Source organism: Mus pahari, chromosome 13 (assembly GCF_900095145.1).
Source record: "Mus pahari chromosome 13, PAHARI_EIJ_v1.1, whole genome shotgun sequence".
NCBI classification, from domain to species: Eukaryota; Metazoa; Chordata; class Mammalia; order Rodentia; family Muridae; genus Mus; species Mus pahari.
Genome location: NC_034602.1, coordinates 20,586,526 through 20,602,492, shown reverse-complemented (window position 1 = coordinate 20,602,492; position 15,967 = coordinate 20,586,526). Strand labels below are relative to the sequence as shown.

Below are 15,967 nucleotides of genomic sequence, written 5' to 3'. Positions count from 1 at the left end.
AAAAAAAAAAAAAAAAAAAAGGCTATGCTGTTAGCTTATATATTTATGAACTATATTTTTCAGAAAATGTACACCTACTTACAAAAAGAAACGTATCCTATAAAACAACATTAGCTAGCAGTGTCTTTACCTCTCTAATATTTACATCCTCTCTTGACTGCATCAGGTACCATGTAAGTAACTGGTTCATGGCATGTAAGGGAGGCTTGCACATTGACTGAACCAACGAATAATACTGTCAGAGAACCTCTGGTTGTTAAATGACACACAACTGTCTTCGTAATCCCTTCTCCGGGTAAAGAGCGGGCTGAATCAAAGGTACCTTCAGACTCAGAGACTCATTATAGTGTGACTCAGCCTTACAGTTTCAACCCCCCCCTCTACCTCCCCTCCCTCTCCCAAGCGTACTGCCTGCCACTGAGCGTCTCTACCACCCACACCCTTTGGGGGGGTCTATGTTGGTTCTCCCTCCCCGATTTTTCTCTAAGAATTTCTTGGAGGTTTCCTTTATGGTCATATGAGAATATGCAAGTATGGTTCTGAAGTGTATAAAGCCATGAATGGGGGTTGTGCACTCTGCGCCCCATACCCTCTCTGCTGACAGAATCCCTTGACTGAAGGCCTCTAGTGTTGCCTCCTTTCCCTGGACTGCCAGGCTCCCTCAGAGCCCTAGCCCAGCCTGCCTTCTTTCCAGTCAACATTTATCATCTGCATCACCTGCAAGATTGACTGTGGGGTTTTAAGTATCGATCCTTCAGAAGGCAGCCGGCCACGTGTACACCTGTGATCAGCTGCCACCTGTCCCTTATTGCTCACCTGCTGTAGACATGGCTGGAGGAGCTGCTGCCCAACTCAATGGTGTCATCTCCAAAGTTCCAGAGGTAGGCTACATCAGTGCCAAAGTTGAGCCTGCACTCAAAGGACACGTTGGCATTTACCAGGGCTGAGGCAGTGGACATGAGCCGATTGGCCACGATTCTCTTCTGCACCCTGATGACGTGGGGTTCAGAGACCACACTGCCAATCCTGCTGATGGCCTTGACCTTCACATGGTACCTGAGGATGGGGTACATGGCAAGATGAGAACACAAAACTGGGAGAATCTCCACATCACTTCAGCAGATGGACAGAGCTAGGAGTTTGAGCTGTGAGGGTTATCCGACTAGGCAATATCAAATCTGAAGTGGGGGGAATTCACCTTAAGTTCCCTATCTCATTGGTTAGTTCACATCTCTAAATGAAGTGAGCCCTACTTTAGAGAAAGCGTGTTCTGGGTTAAACTGAGGGCTGAGGTGAAATCACCCTATTACTTTGTGCAAACTGGGGAGGTGAGCCTCTCTTATATCTTATGGCTAAGCTCAATTCACAAAAGTGCTTTGGGGCTGGGCATAATGTAAACATCATTAAAATTATTGTGATGGTGCCGGTGTAATCTTTATCCCGAGTGATGGCTGCATCAACACTGAAGACAATATTGACAGACCACTGAGGGATGCTCAGCCTTCTTCTAATGCCCCTGGAAGTTGTCGTCACTGGTGGGTTTTCTCCGAAATACCAAGCGAACTCCAGGGGTATAGTTTCCTCGGTAATGGCCACAAATGTGATGTTAGTGTCTGCGGCGAACACAGTTCCATTGGTGTAGACGGACACAGCTGTGACAAAGAGATGGAGGTGGAGGTCCATCAGCATAAGGGGCTGGAAGCCAATCAGAGGACCCACCACCACCACCACCGCCGCCGCTGCCGCCTCATAAGCGAAGCATGACAGTGAGAATGAATGAGCCTGTGGAGGTGAGTGGAGATCAAAGCTAGGGGGGAAAGGGCGGTCTGCAGGGCCCAAACAGAAGGGACAGCCCAAGTCCAAGGGTCACCAGTAATGGCTCCCAAGGCCACATGGCCAGCAGTTTTGAGAACTGTGCTTGGAAAGCATGAGATGAAGGTGGGGGTCAGGTGGGGACAACAGATAGCTTTATGAAAGTCCCCTATTTCCCACACTCTAGTGGGAGCCTCAGAACCTATGGTTTCCAAGAAAGTGCCAGAACAAACTGCAGGCCAGTGGGCTGGGTCTCAGGCTGAGGTGACAGCAGAGGCCTCAGCAATAGATCACTGAGGGAGAAGAACTACATCCAGAATTGAAACAGAGACGCACATTGCATCTTATACCGGACAGGCACACCACGCCAGGCCTGGCCGCTGCCCACTTGGGTCTGAGAAATAAAGGACACATTGTATGAAGAATTGGATGAAAAACAATGTACCACGACTGTGCCTGAAACAAGAGAAGACACAGGAGAAATTTTAATCCACTTGTTTTAAGCATGCACATGTGCACTTATATGCGTGCGCACACACACACGCACACACTCACACACACACTGATATTCTTCATTTTTATCCCTTTGAATTCTGAAATCTAGAGCCTATACTCAAATGCTGTAGCTGGTAAACATGAATTATGGCACATGGTTTCTCTCTTTAAATTTGTCTTTAAATGATTTCTTTCTCTTCTGAGAATTCTCTACACAGTAATAATTTCATTACTTCCTTTGCAATATGTTAGTTCCTTTGCTAACTGGCTTTATGTTAAACATATTTTCCCTATGTGTATATATTAAACAACTTCCACATCATATAGATTCTTAATGGGGTACAACAATAAGCCTCATTCATCTAAATCCTCTAAAATGTAATGCATCGTTTTACGTATATGTGTGTGCATATATATATATATATATATATATATATATATATATATATATATATATTTTAGAGGGCAAATACCAAAAATTGAATGTCTATTCAATTAGAATTATGATGTCTAAGATCAACTCATTTTGGATATTAAAAAGGAGATTGGCTTTTCTAAATTGGAGATCTCTATCAGGTCGCTCTCCCAGAGCTCAGGAAACCTCATAGAAGAGGGAGAAGAAGAACTGTAGGAGCCAAAGGGATTAAGGAGACCAGGAGAACACAGTCCACATTCATCAACTCAGCTCACAGGGGCTCACAAAGATGAAAGTGGCAGTCATGAAGCCTGCATGGCTCACTGCTAGGGACTCTCTGCATACATGCTGTGATTGTTGGCTTGGCGTTTTTGTGGAATTCCTAACAATGGGAGTGGGGCATCTCTGACCCTTCCATCGTCTGCTCTTGGGATCCATTTCCTCCTACTGGGTTGCCTTAACCAGCCTTGATATGAGGGTTTGTGCCTAGTCATATTGTATCTTATTATGTCGTGTTCCCATAATATCCCTGGGAGGCCTGCTCCTATTTGAAGGGAAGTGGAGGAGTGGATAGAGGAGCTGGGAAGAGCGGGGGTTGGGGAAACTGTGGTTTCAGAAGAAAAAGTAGATATGGGCTTTTAAATTATTACTGTTGTGTTTTTCTCTATTCATTTTTTCTTCATAAAGAGAAAATGCTTATTTATAGCATAAATAAAATAAACTCAATACATATTATTTTAAAATATGTCCCACAAATAGAATGAGAGTGAGATACTCTCCCCCGGGTGGTGGTGGCACTCGCCTTTAATCCCAGCACTCCGGAGGCAGAGGCAGGCAGATTTCTGAGTTCAAGGCCAGCCTGGTCTACAAAGTAAGTAAGGTACTCTCATTAACAACAACTAAAACTTAACTTTGACCACAATCTGGTGTTACAACATGTGAAGAAAGACAATGAGTTGTACAAAGATGTCCAATGATTAGTCTTTGGTACAGGGTGAAGACTCAGACCATCCAGTTCTAAATCTCAGGACAAACCCACAGACCCACATGGCCTATGCTTACCCACTTGACTCAAAGTTTTCACAAGACAAGCCACTATGAGTGCTCAGCTGGCTAATTACCACACACTATTAAACAGGCTTAGCAATCTTCTTCTGTACTATCTAACTCTTAGTTGGGGAGTTCCCCTCCGGGAAGACTGCAGGGAAGATGGTTCATGTGTGGTACAAGGAGAGCAGATTCTCAAGAGTGAGTTTTGGGGATGTGCCTCCCACTGGGTTTCCTTCTTCTTGTTTCTGGAGAAAGCAAGCCTGAATTTATCAACTACTGATGCTGAACACTTTGGGGTTGTTTTGATCTGCTCTGGCTCTGTTATAATGTGTCCCAACTGTTTCCTTTAGAATCCTTAATCACAGCCCCTCTTCTGACTCCTTCTGGACTGTGAGTTTTTTGATCCCTTCCCCCAAGTTGGCAGGAGGGGAACAGCTTGCTGCAGGGAGCTGTGGGACGAGGGTAAGGAGGTACAATGTAGAAAGCTTCTGACACTGTGAACCCCCCGTGTTATATACCTTTGGCTACGGCTGTGCCATCTGCCAGAATGACCCCATACCCACTCCTCACAGCTCACCGTATGTATCAACTCCTGCCTCAAGTACTACCTGTCCCATGGTGATACATAGTGCCCTCTCTAGAGGACCCAGGGCCATGTTCCTCTTCAGGACTTGTAGGTCCTTTCCTCCATTTTTTAGATATGTATCCAGAGATCTTTACTGAATTACAAATTCTCTAAGGTCAGGTCTGTGTGGGATTCCATCTCATCTCCGCAGACCCACAATGTTCCACAGTCACTGTGTTCTATGTGAGATAAAACTAAGCAGTGTATTGAATAGGGTGGATGAAACATGGGCATTTAAGAGGAGTCTGGCTATGTGTGCCGTAGATCTCTGAATGTTCAGCTTCCACGCGTGGGTCTTACCTCTCTGCTGAGGAAGGGAGTCAGCAAAAGAAAGAGCTTCGCTCTCATGGATCGAGCTGGAATTCATGAATACAGACACACTCCCATGGCCAATGTCCATATAATAGGGCCCCAGTTCCTCAGCTCCATGAAAGTCATGGATAACAGCCTTGAGCTTATAGACTCCTTCTGTTAAAAGAAAAAGTCAAAATGGACATATGATGGGTTTTTTAACAGACATAGGAGTTAACACCTCCAGGGCAGTCATAATGGGATGACTAAATCTGTGAACTGATACTATAAGTGAGATTTAAAAAAGAATTCCTTGCAGCAACAGGGGCATATCATGGGCATACGACACACAGAGTTCCACATTCAACATGCCTTGGTATGGCTTAATGTTCTGCTGTCTGAAAATTCTTAATAAATTTTAACACTCAGTGTTCATGTTTTCCATCAGACCTTGAAAATTATATAGCCTATCTGTGCATCAGAAATTATTAACTGTATACATACACACACATATATATATACATATATGTATACACACACATATATACATATATTTGTAATATGTATTGCTAATCTTAGAACAGCTAGGTTAATTCATGTGTGTATTTGATATATACCCTGGCTTGAATAAACACCCAATGGTATATATCAAAGGATTATGATGGACTTAAAAATGGCCCCTAACCCTGACTGTTTCTTGAAGTTTCTATAATGTCACTATGACTTTAAATTGTTCATTAAGTGGTAAGACCTATTCTTCCTCTTTGTGACTGGTACCAGTCTCATGGTCAATTGCATAGTGTCACCAACTTTTTCCTCTTCTTCCCTGTCTTTAGGCTGGCCACTGTTATCATGGGAAGCAGCTGGGCCGAGCTTGCAGAAAAAGACCCAAAAACTCAGTTGTGCCATGGAGGCAGGCGTCTCCAGGAAACCAGTATCCAAGCTGATTGGGAGCTGTTTAAAGACCCATAATGAACCCTTTGAGGCTAGCCCAGACCCAAAGAACCCCCTAAAGCCCTATGGGTTAAGCTCACAGTTGCAGTCTACTTTGCTTTTGGTTCTCTGGTTCACACCCTCTGTTAACACTGCTACAGATGACGTGTGCATCTCTGCTGGGCGAGAGGCCTCTAGCAAGTTTTTGACCTCAACCTGCTACCCTCTATTCTTAAATAATACAGTTAATCTTGGTATACGTTGTCTTTAAAATGTTAAGTGACCCCTGGTATTTCCCAGGATAATGTCCTTAGCTAGTCCCAGTCACCCATTCCCAGCTCTGTCCCTTCCAGACCTCATTCATCATCCACATAGAATGAAGGTCTGCTCTCCAGCCTTTCTCAGCTTACAAGTACCCGTGTGAAGGCTTCTGGTTTCCATCTGGCTAAGGCACACCCACCATGACCCTTTTGAAATGACTCAGGCCGGGAGTGGCTCCATCTGATGATTGCCCACAGCCCTTGTGCTGTATCATTTCCAAGCTCACCCTATTCTGTCTTCTTTGCCACTGAAGGTCATCGCAATTCACTCTGCACATGCACAATAACTGCTTATAAAATGACCAAAGACATTTCGTAGGATGGAATGCTGGAGCCAAACAAATAAAACAATGTCAATGTGCTCAGGGCCAAGCATGCTGTTCCTTAGGAATCAATACAGCCTTTACCATCCCAGAGAGCAGTGGGTGGCAGCATAATGCATGCAAAGAGAGAGAGACCCTGCAGAGGGAGAGACTTTGCAGAGAAAAAATTCCATGTGTAAGAAAACTCATCATGAAGTTTGCAGGCAAATGGATGGAACTAGAAAATATCATCCTGACTAACTTAAAAGGGCATGAATGGTATGTGTTCACTGGTAAGTGGATATTAGCCAAAAAGTACAGAATACCTAGGAAACAACCTACAGACTGTAGGAATATGACAAGCAGAAATGCCAAAGTGAGAAGGTTTCAACCCCACTTAGAGGGGGGAAGGACATAATCAGAAGAGGTAGAGTGAGGGAAGGACCTGGGTAGGAGAGGGGGAAGGGAAGGGAAAAGAGAAACAGGATCAGATATGGAGGAAGGGGATTGGAGAGATGGAAATAAGCAGCCTTGGGGAATGGGAGGTGGGGGGACCTTCTAGAAAATGCCAGAGACCTGGGAGGTGAGACACTCTCAGGACTCATTGGGGAGGTGACTTTTGCCAAAATGCCCAAGATTGGGGAAAGGGAACTCGAAGAGTCCACGGCCAATAGAGAGACAAAGCCTCAAGTGGAGGGACAGGGTTACTAACTGACAGTCAAAATTCCTGACCCAGAATTGTTCCTGTCTAAAAGAACTGCAGGAAAAAAAAAGTAGAAGAGTCTGAAGGAAAGGAGGTCCAATGACCAGCCCAACTTGTGATCCACCTTATGGGGAGCACCAAGGCCTGACACTATTACTGATGCTATGATGTGCTTACAGACAGGAGCCTAGCATGGCTGTCCTCTGAGAGGCCCTACCAGCAGCTGACTGAGACAGAAGCAGACACTTACACCCAACCATTGAGCTTAAGTTGGGGCCCCTAGGGTTGAATTAGGGGAAGGACTGAAGAAACTGAAGGGGAGAGCGACCCCATAGGAAGACCATCAGTCTCAACTTACCCAGCACCCAGGGAGCTCCCAGATACTTAGCCAGCAACCAGGAGCATACAGGGGCAGATCCAAGGTCCCTGTCATAAATATAGCAGAGGACTGCCTGTTCAGGTCTCAGTGGGAGAAGATGCGCTTAATCCTTAAGGGACTTGAGGCCCCAGAGAAGGAGGAGGCCAGGTTTGGGGGAGCACCCTCTCAGAGTCAAGGGAGAAGAGGAATGGGATGAGGAATTGTGGGAGGGTGATTGAAGCGGGCAAAGACTGGGATGTAAGTGAATAAAATAATTTAAAGAAAAAAAGAAAAGAAAAGAAAACTCAGTGACTATGGTAAGATGTAGGATTTGGGAACTGTGCTGAACAGAGCCCAAAAGAAAGTATCCTACACTGAACAGAAGCTTACTTACTTGTGTAAGAATGGGCATGCCCAGGGTTAGAGAGGATAGCTCAACAGTGAGAGCACTTGTACTGTTCTTGCGAAGAGCTGAGGATTCCCAGCACCTGCATTGAGCAGTCCCACCCTCCTGTAACTCCAGCTTTAGGGGATCCAATGCTCAATTCTGCCTACGTAGGAATCTACACTTACTTGTGCGTGTGTGTAAAAATAAGCCTTTTTAAAGATACAGTTTTCCAGCTTACAGAGTCTGTTCCTTAAGTGCTGAATCATCACATTTACAAAACAAATATTTCTTCTCACGATAGGACCCAAAGGAGATCTGCACATGGATTAATAAATAGAATATGAAGTTGACGATCGGCCAGCTTTCACAATCATGGGGACCAGGAGTGAATAAAGAGTGATGCTATGCCAGAGAGACGAACCCAGTATGTACTCCCTTATAAGTGGATATTAGTCATAAAGTACAGGGTAACCATGCTACAGACCCAAAGATGCTAAATAACAAGGAGGGCCCAATGGGGGCCACCTGATAAGAGGAAATAGAATAGGCATCTGGGACAGAAGGAAGGAGGGAAGAGGGGAGGAGAGGATGGGGAGGAGCAGGAGGTCCCAACTGGGGGGAGGTTGAAGGGAGAGAGCATGGGGAGAGAGAGCTGGAATCAGTAAGGTGCATCTCTGGGACCAGCTAGAATCCTAGAACAATGGAAACTCCCAAGAATCTGTGAGGATGACCGCAGCGAAGATGCCTAGCAATGGGGATATAGAACAGAAACAGCCATCTACTGTAACCAGGCAAGACTTCCGATGGAGGGAGTGGGACACCAACACACCCACAAAACCTTAGACCCACAATTTGTCCTTCCTACAAGATGTGCAGGAGTAAAAACGATGGAGCAGAAATCGAGGGAATGCCCAACCAATGACAGGTCCAGCTTGAGACCAGTGTCGTGAGAGAGAGCCCACCTCCGACACTATTAATGATATCTTGCTATATTTGCAGACAAGTACTCAGCATAACTTTTCGGAGAGGCTTCACCTAGAAACTGATAGAAAAGGATGCAGGACTCCCTACCAAACATTAGGCAGAGCTTAGGGAGTCCTACAGAAGAGGGTGAGGAAGGACTGAAGGAGCAGGATGGGTCAAGGATGCCACAGAAACCCCATAGAATCAACTAACCTAGGCCATGGGGGCCTACAGAGACTAAACAGCCAGCCAGAGAGCAGGTATGGGATGAATCTGTCCTCTTCAACTTGATTTTTGGTCATGGTGTTTCATAGCAGCAATTTAAACTACAAAGAGAGTCTCAAAACTTAGAAAATTCAGAATAGTAGAGAAAAAATATTTATGGTAAACTATGACTAGAAATTAATAATGAAACAAAGAAACGAAGGTCATAGGCCATATCAGATATGCTAGGGAAATAAGGAAAAAAAAACCCAAGTAACAAAAAGCAAGAAACAAAGATCAAAATAGAAATTAACTAAGTTAAGTGTGTGTGTGTGTGTGTGTGTGTGTGTGCATGTGCGCATGCATACGTAAAATAAACACAATTCACACTGTTTTCTTTAACTACAGGAACGCAAATCAGCCCTAACTGATTCAGAAGAAAAGGAGTGGGAATAAAGTTAGATTAAAATATCAAGGAAAATGAAAGAACCAGAGGGGCCTACTTTGTTGATGTCCATGAAAGTAAGCTTGAAGACTTGTATTAAGAGCATGGTTTTTTTCAAAGAACATTAAAGCACTTAAAAGAACTGACTATGTGAGGAACAGCAAATGTCAGTGGAGAAAGGGGTTAACAAGCCAGTTCCAGGTAATAAGAGTAAAGCACCAGAGAGCGAATGGGTGTGCAGAGTCATCAAGACAATAACTGTTTCTACTGCTGTTTTTGCTGTTCTGGGATGAGTGAAATAAAGAGTTCTCCAGCTACCACTGATCAGAAAATCTAAGGCTAATTCTCTCTCTCTCTCTCTCTCTCTCTCTCTCTCTCTCTCTCTCTCTCTCTCACACACACACACACACACACACACACACACACACACACAAAACAAAAAAACACAGTGACTAGTATCCAGCCCCATTCATGAGCACCAGTGTAATGAGTAGGATTTAGAAAACTGAATTTGACCACACATTTAAAAATAATAAGGCAAAATCTTATAGTTTCCCTTCCCCCAGGAACTTGGGAATATCAATGCTGAGTAATATAACTGGTGACCTGTGAGTGCTTAAGGAGAAGCCAATCATAAAATCATCTCAACAGATAGATGCTGTAAGGAGCTGGCAAATCCAAAAACTCTTGTTTTTCATTTGTTTCAGTCTTTAATAAAAAAATGAAAATGTCTGTACCATGGTAAATTGGATCTATCAGGATCCTAGCATGAAGTTTAGAGGGGAAAAAGAAGAAGCTCTGAAGACAAAGACACCCAGTATTATCTGCTAATGTCACCCACAATACTCTGGAAATGTAGGCCACAGCGATGAGACAAGAGAAGGGACTGTGAGGTGCTCATTGGAGATGGGAGGTGTTACATCAGCACTTGCAAACACCATGTTTGCACAGCTAAGAAAACACCAGAGACTGCATGCAGAAGAAGTCTGTGTCAATGCTCACACTGGAGGCCACAAAACAAAGAGGACCTTCTGAACCTTTCTACATGCCATGGCAACCAGTCTGAAGATAAACATCTTATTTGTGACTCACACAAAAAAGAAGTGCCATGTAATGTGTCATATGAAAAGAAAAAAATGCTCTTTTACATTGTGTGTGTGTGTCTTGTGTGTGTCTGTGTGTCTGTGCACAATTTATAGAAGTTGGCTTTCTTATATGGAGAACATTTTAAATGTTTCCAAAGGTATGAGGGGCAGGGGTTAGAAAGGAGAAGGGTCCATTCTATTAAAATGGAGACTGGGAACATAAAGCTTCTACATAAATTAATATCCAGGTTAAACACTATTCAGATAGAATTGCCAGTAAATATCTTCATATTCGTCAGTATGAGTCTAAAGTTCATGTGGAAAAATCATCAAGGAAATATAACCAAAATAATTTCTGAAAAGTTGAAGCAGCAGGAGTGCTGGCCTCAGTGTAGACCTGAGGAAATGTAACAACTGTGGCTCACATGAACATAGCTGTGGCAGGTAAAAGCAAAGAGAAAGCTCAAAGGTGTCCTGAGAGCAACAGGAACCCAGCATTGAGATGGGAGTGGGGGGTGGGGAACAGAGATTCCAGATCCTTCTGATAAAAAAATAAAAAAATAAAAAATAATTTGAGCCACATGAGCAGACCTTCTGAAGTCAGGGAAGTGACCGTGCATCAGGCTTTACCTCAGAATAGCTACTCAAGCATGTTACCTACATAAATGTGCAAAATACAATCATTAGGATGCTAGGCGACGTGAAAGAATCACTTTATAAATTTGGAGTAAGGAACACAGTTTTAACTGGGACACAATTCTCAGAAACTGGGGCTTAGGCTATAGCTCAGTGGTAGACCAACTGCCTGGCATGCATGAAGCTAGGTTCAGTCTCAAACGCCTCCATAAGTAGATCACAAAATAAATAAACAGCCTTTTCACAGGAAAACATTTAAAGCAAAACTGAAACACAGTAGGAAAATAAAACCTGCAACCCATCACCCTCGTAATAAAAAGACCAACCTTCTCAGTAATGACAGTGTTCACAGACCCCATGTTAGGTAGGCACGAAAGTGTTCCTGGCTAAATGTGGGTTTTGAAAGTTACTTTAATTTTGGATAAAGAGACCAAGACAGGAAGCTTCAGAAAGAGACTGTTTGCATCTCTCCGACCGACAGCTGCACCGTTCACAGAGCACTGACCAGACAGCTCTAATTAAGAGCAAGTTGGCAGTCACTAGCAAATTGCTGCTGGACATGGCATTTGGGGCCAAACGACCTCTTTGCTACGAACTGGTGTATAACACAATTAGTCACCGCAAGGTTACTTATAATATCAGAAGCCATTTCAATATCCACCAATAAAATCCAGCTGAACAGATCTGGTCTGCAAAGTCAATGTACGGCAGTCACCCAGAAGGGTGGGGGAATCTTCTCCATCTGGACTGTTCAGTTCCTCTAAGATGGATTGATACTTCAGTGGGCAGAGGGCTGGAGATTGTGCACAGTGCACCTCTATCTACAGAGAGGAGTAAAACCTGATGCTGGCTTATCCGCACACAGCTGTGTGCAATGACAGATATGATCGCCTGTGAGTGAGAACAGGTCTTTCGCTGTTCCTCTTGTCGGCTTACAGAGACTAAAGCGTGCTCAAAAAAAAAAAAAATCATTTTCAAAAGAGAAAAGTAAAATCGTCTATTATTCAGCAAAGTTAAGTGTTCCGCTCATATCCTGCACCCATCTCCAAGGCTTTAGCAGTACCCAACTCACACCAAGATGTCTATACAGGGTGCCCCCCATCACAGGTGGGTTCTTAAAGAGGAATGTAAAGGATGCTCGGTGATTTAGGATGTCACCATGTGGATGAAGGAGGCCCTGTACTGACTGTGTGACCTCAGGAATCATCTCCCAGCCTCATTCTCCTACCCCACAGTCTTAAGAGAAAGATTAAATAGTTGAAGCACACAAAGACTTGGCCATAGCCTAAAATATGGGCTTCTATCATACAGGAGGCACCAGGTTGGTTCAAAGTCTCCAGAGGGTGGACTGTGACTTCCTCCCTGCCTGCTTGTGAACAACGCCGGGGTCCTGGGATGGCTACTCCTTCCCAACCTTTCGGAGAAGGATTTACTGCATCATACCTTTCCTGTACTGATGGTAGCCAGTCACGGTAGCTGCACCTGTCACTGTACACAGTCTCATCTGAGCTCCACAACTGTCCCCAAAGTCCAGCAGCAGACAAAGAGCTGTTCCAGAAGCCACGTGAACACGGATTCCCAGAGCTGGAGGTGCCTGAGCATCTGTTTCTGGGAAGCAGCAGATGGCAAAGTACCCAGCATTTTCAGGCTGGGTCACCAAGACGGCCCTGGGAGGATACCGAGTGAGAGGACTGGAACTCTCAGGATGATACCAGGATGCAGAGAGGTTGCAGGTGTGACGAATGCCAGGAGGAGGGTCTGAGAAGCTAGGGAATGAAGCAGATTTCAGACTTCAGGGTAGGCTAGAGAGTCCGGGAATAGAGAGGGTACCAGGAAGGATGGAAGGGTAGGTATGTGCAGACTATCTAGGGTCGCTTTCAGAGAACAGGGGTAAGGCCATGGTGCTCACAGTGGGCTCCCAGCCTGCAGTACAAGAGTCGCTGGCCTCTTGTGAGACAGGCAGTGGGAAACACTGATTTAGACACTGAATGCAGAGCTAGCAAATCCCTGGAGACTGAAATCATTCCCCTTAAAGACTAAGGCCATTACTTTAGAGACTGAGGCCAGCTGCATAGAAACTGGGATCAGTACCCCGGATGCTGAGGTCTGCTACTGGAGCGCAACTAATCTAGTTACAGAAATACAGGTAAAGACATTGTCCCCGTATCACTGAAACTATGAGCCCAAATCAGTCTTTTTCATGAATCACCACCTGCTGTTTTTAGACAATGCTACCCTGACCCACAGCCACTAGTTTCCCCTTCCCACATGTAGCTCCCTGTGCTGGGAGCTGGGGGCTGGGAAGTCTGTACTTCTGAGCCTCCGGCTCCCAAGAACACAGGACTTCCATCACTGGCTTGCTGGAAACTGTTGCAGGACCCCCCTGATGATGGGCACTTAGGCAACTAGCAACGTGAAGAGAGATGGGAGCCCTTCGAGGCAGGAGAACGCTCTCGAGGACATGCGAGGGTCCTCACATTTCCCTCCTCTGCCTGTCCTGTGCTTATCCCCTAAGCCACACAGGCGGGCAGGCTGAGGTCTGAATTCCTGACCGCTCTTAAAGATAAAGGGACCACATGACACAGGATGCGAGTGGCAGAGAGCAGCCAGTCATATCATTTGGAGCATAGTCACCAGGCACACTCCCAGCCATAGGTATAGTGAAATCCAACAAAGAAGAGTCTCAAATCGCCAAGTGGCTGGCAGTAAGGAAAGATGGATGCGGCCTCTACTACCCTTCTTTTGCCTTCTGGAAGCGATGGGGGAAGTAGAAAGTCTGACTCCTGAGAGGTACCTGGCTGCTGGTCTGTGGGGATGTCATGGCAACTGACCTCAGAAGCAGCATCTTGGCCAAGTCCTCCCCAGAGCACAGTAGTCCTTGTCTACCACAGCAGAAAACTTCCTTCTTCAGCCTGCAGGGGGCCGCCGCAGTGGTGGAGACACCCTGCAAATCAATTTGTCAGCTGCACTGCCTTCAGAATGAAATAGGGCAGTTTCCAGTAAAGAGCACACCAGTCGGGGGACCCCTAGAACTACACAGGTGGCATCCGGAACATCAATGATCACCTATTATTTGCTTCACTGTTTGCTTTGCTGGCAGCTAAAGGATGACATTGCCATAGGATGGAAGTGTGAAGTCTAGTTTCTTTTTATTGTAAAGGTGTATTGCAACTCTGCCTGAGCATTTGGCATCTTGCAGAGTTAGAAAGGCAAAGGGGGGGATCACAGCTGAGCTTGGTGGCACGTTCCTAGTGGCCGGCGGGCGGGCGGGGGGGGGTGTCACACACCAACCTGCTGCAGACCAGAGAACGATCCATCTTCTCTTTCAGTCTCACACAGCCATCTGAGACAGGAGCTGGGGCGGGTACTGCTCCTGGTCACAATAGAAGGCAGAGAGGCACTGTCACGCGCTTGGCACACCTGACTGGTGAGTGAGTGTTCAGGCTGATCTAAAACACCCTCCCTGTGAGCCAACCCTGCTTCTGGGAGCCCATGAGGTGGACCCTCACTGGCTGGATGTGTTGCAAACTGAGCCTCTCGGGGCTGTGGCAGAGGTCGGGGGAAGCCTTTATGGTAGAGGGGAGCACAGTTACCAGCTTTTGCTAAAATTTGCACCCACCTGGGTGCAAGTCCCCCACACATCCCACATGTGCACTGTGACATATGTCTATGAGCTTTAGCACAGACGGGGAGTTGGAGACCTGGAAGGCAAGTCCTGGTTCTCAGCCCTAGGCAGTGGCTAGCACATAGTGTCCTGTGTCGCTCACTGACCACAAGAGACTTGTCCCCATGGAGACAGGGGACTGCAGCATGCGCTTAACTTCAGAATCCAGCTCCGGTTGGTCGTTTGCTTGCTGCTGTGCCCGCCTCCCTGGCTTCTCTCGTGGTACAGGAAACACACGCCATTCCCTCCCCTGGCAGGACCAGCTCCACTGACCCTTGTGATGGCATGTTCTCCTGCAGTAGTGCCCTCGGCAAAGACATCCTAAGTTACTCGATATTCAAAATGAGTCCCGTTCTGACTATTTGCATCCCCCTACCCTCTTATAGCACTTCATCTCTTAACATAGGGATGCTTTGGAAAACAAAAATCCAGGGCTAGGATAAGTTCCTAAGTCCTAGCTCACTCTACACAGCATGAAGAGGATCTCCTTTCTAGAAGAGATGGACTTTCCCTTTCGCTCAAACACAGTCTCCAGAGCCTTGCTCACTCAGCCACTACTGTGGGCAGCAGACAGACTGCGTGCTGGGGCAGGAGGAGAAAACAGAGCTCAGGGCTCCTGCCTGAGACTGCCCCATTTTGCTTGTGTGTCTAAACATAGTAGAGAAAAGAATGACACTTCCCCAGTGACGCGTGGGGAGTGCTAATTCCAGCGAATGTTTCCTTTTAATTGAACAGTTTTATTTTTGCTAAATCCTAAATAATTTAAAATAAGCTGTGAAATTCGTCAGTGCTCAAGTCTCACACTGGAGAGGGTTGTTCTGTCAAAGCCATAAAGAACATGTTTATTGGCATGGGCTTGGGGTGGGGTGGGGTGCCAGTCTCACCAGTAAAAAACACAAGAGTGCATTTCATGTTGAGATGATAAAACATATAACAGAGACAACAGCAACTAAAAGGTGTTGAGCTGTCAGACTCCCAGGAACAGACAGACAACTTCCTTCCCAAACAAGAACCCCGGGTTAGCAAAGTGGAATCTAGAAAGGACATAACGTTGGGCTCACCTTTCCAGAGACTTGGTTCACAAACCTGCAGCATGGGGGTGGGTATCCAAGGCTCCCAGTATTTCTTCCCCCAAACCCTCAAAGTTTTGGTTGTGTAATGTTTTCCTTTTTTGATTGTGGCAAGAATAAAAGAAAGAAAAAGAAATAAAGAAACAAAGAAAGAAAGGAAGAAAGAAACAAAGAAAGGAAGGAAAGAAGACAGGAAGGGGGGATGGAA

The 15,967-nt window shown here is 45.6% G+C and overlaps 1 protein-coding gene across 1 annotated transcript in view; it reads right to left on the bottom strand.

The window, feature by feature from the left end:
• Pkd1l1 (polycystin 1 like 1, transient receptor potential channel interacting) overlaps positions 1-15,967 on the bottom strand; it is a 131,776-nt gene that overhangs the window by 105,491 nt on the left and 10,318 nt on the right. Inside the window, exons 3-8 of the mRNA XM_021211181.1 lie at positions 13,761-13,969; positions 12,469-12,791; positions 4,698-4,871; positions 2,149-2,268; positions 1,484-1,652; positions 817-1,056 (exon numbers count right to left, since the gene is read on the bottom strand). Coding sequence (XP_021066840.1) covers positions 817-1,056; positions 1,484-1,652; positions 2,149-2,268; positions 4,698-4,871; positions 12,469-12,791; positions 13,761-13,969 — 1,235 coding nt within the window. The remainder of the gene's footprint in view (positions 1-816; positions 1,057-1,483; positions 1,653-2,148; positions 2,269-4,697; positions 4,872-12,468; positions 12,792-13,760; positions 13,970-15,967) is intronic.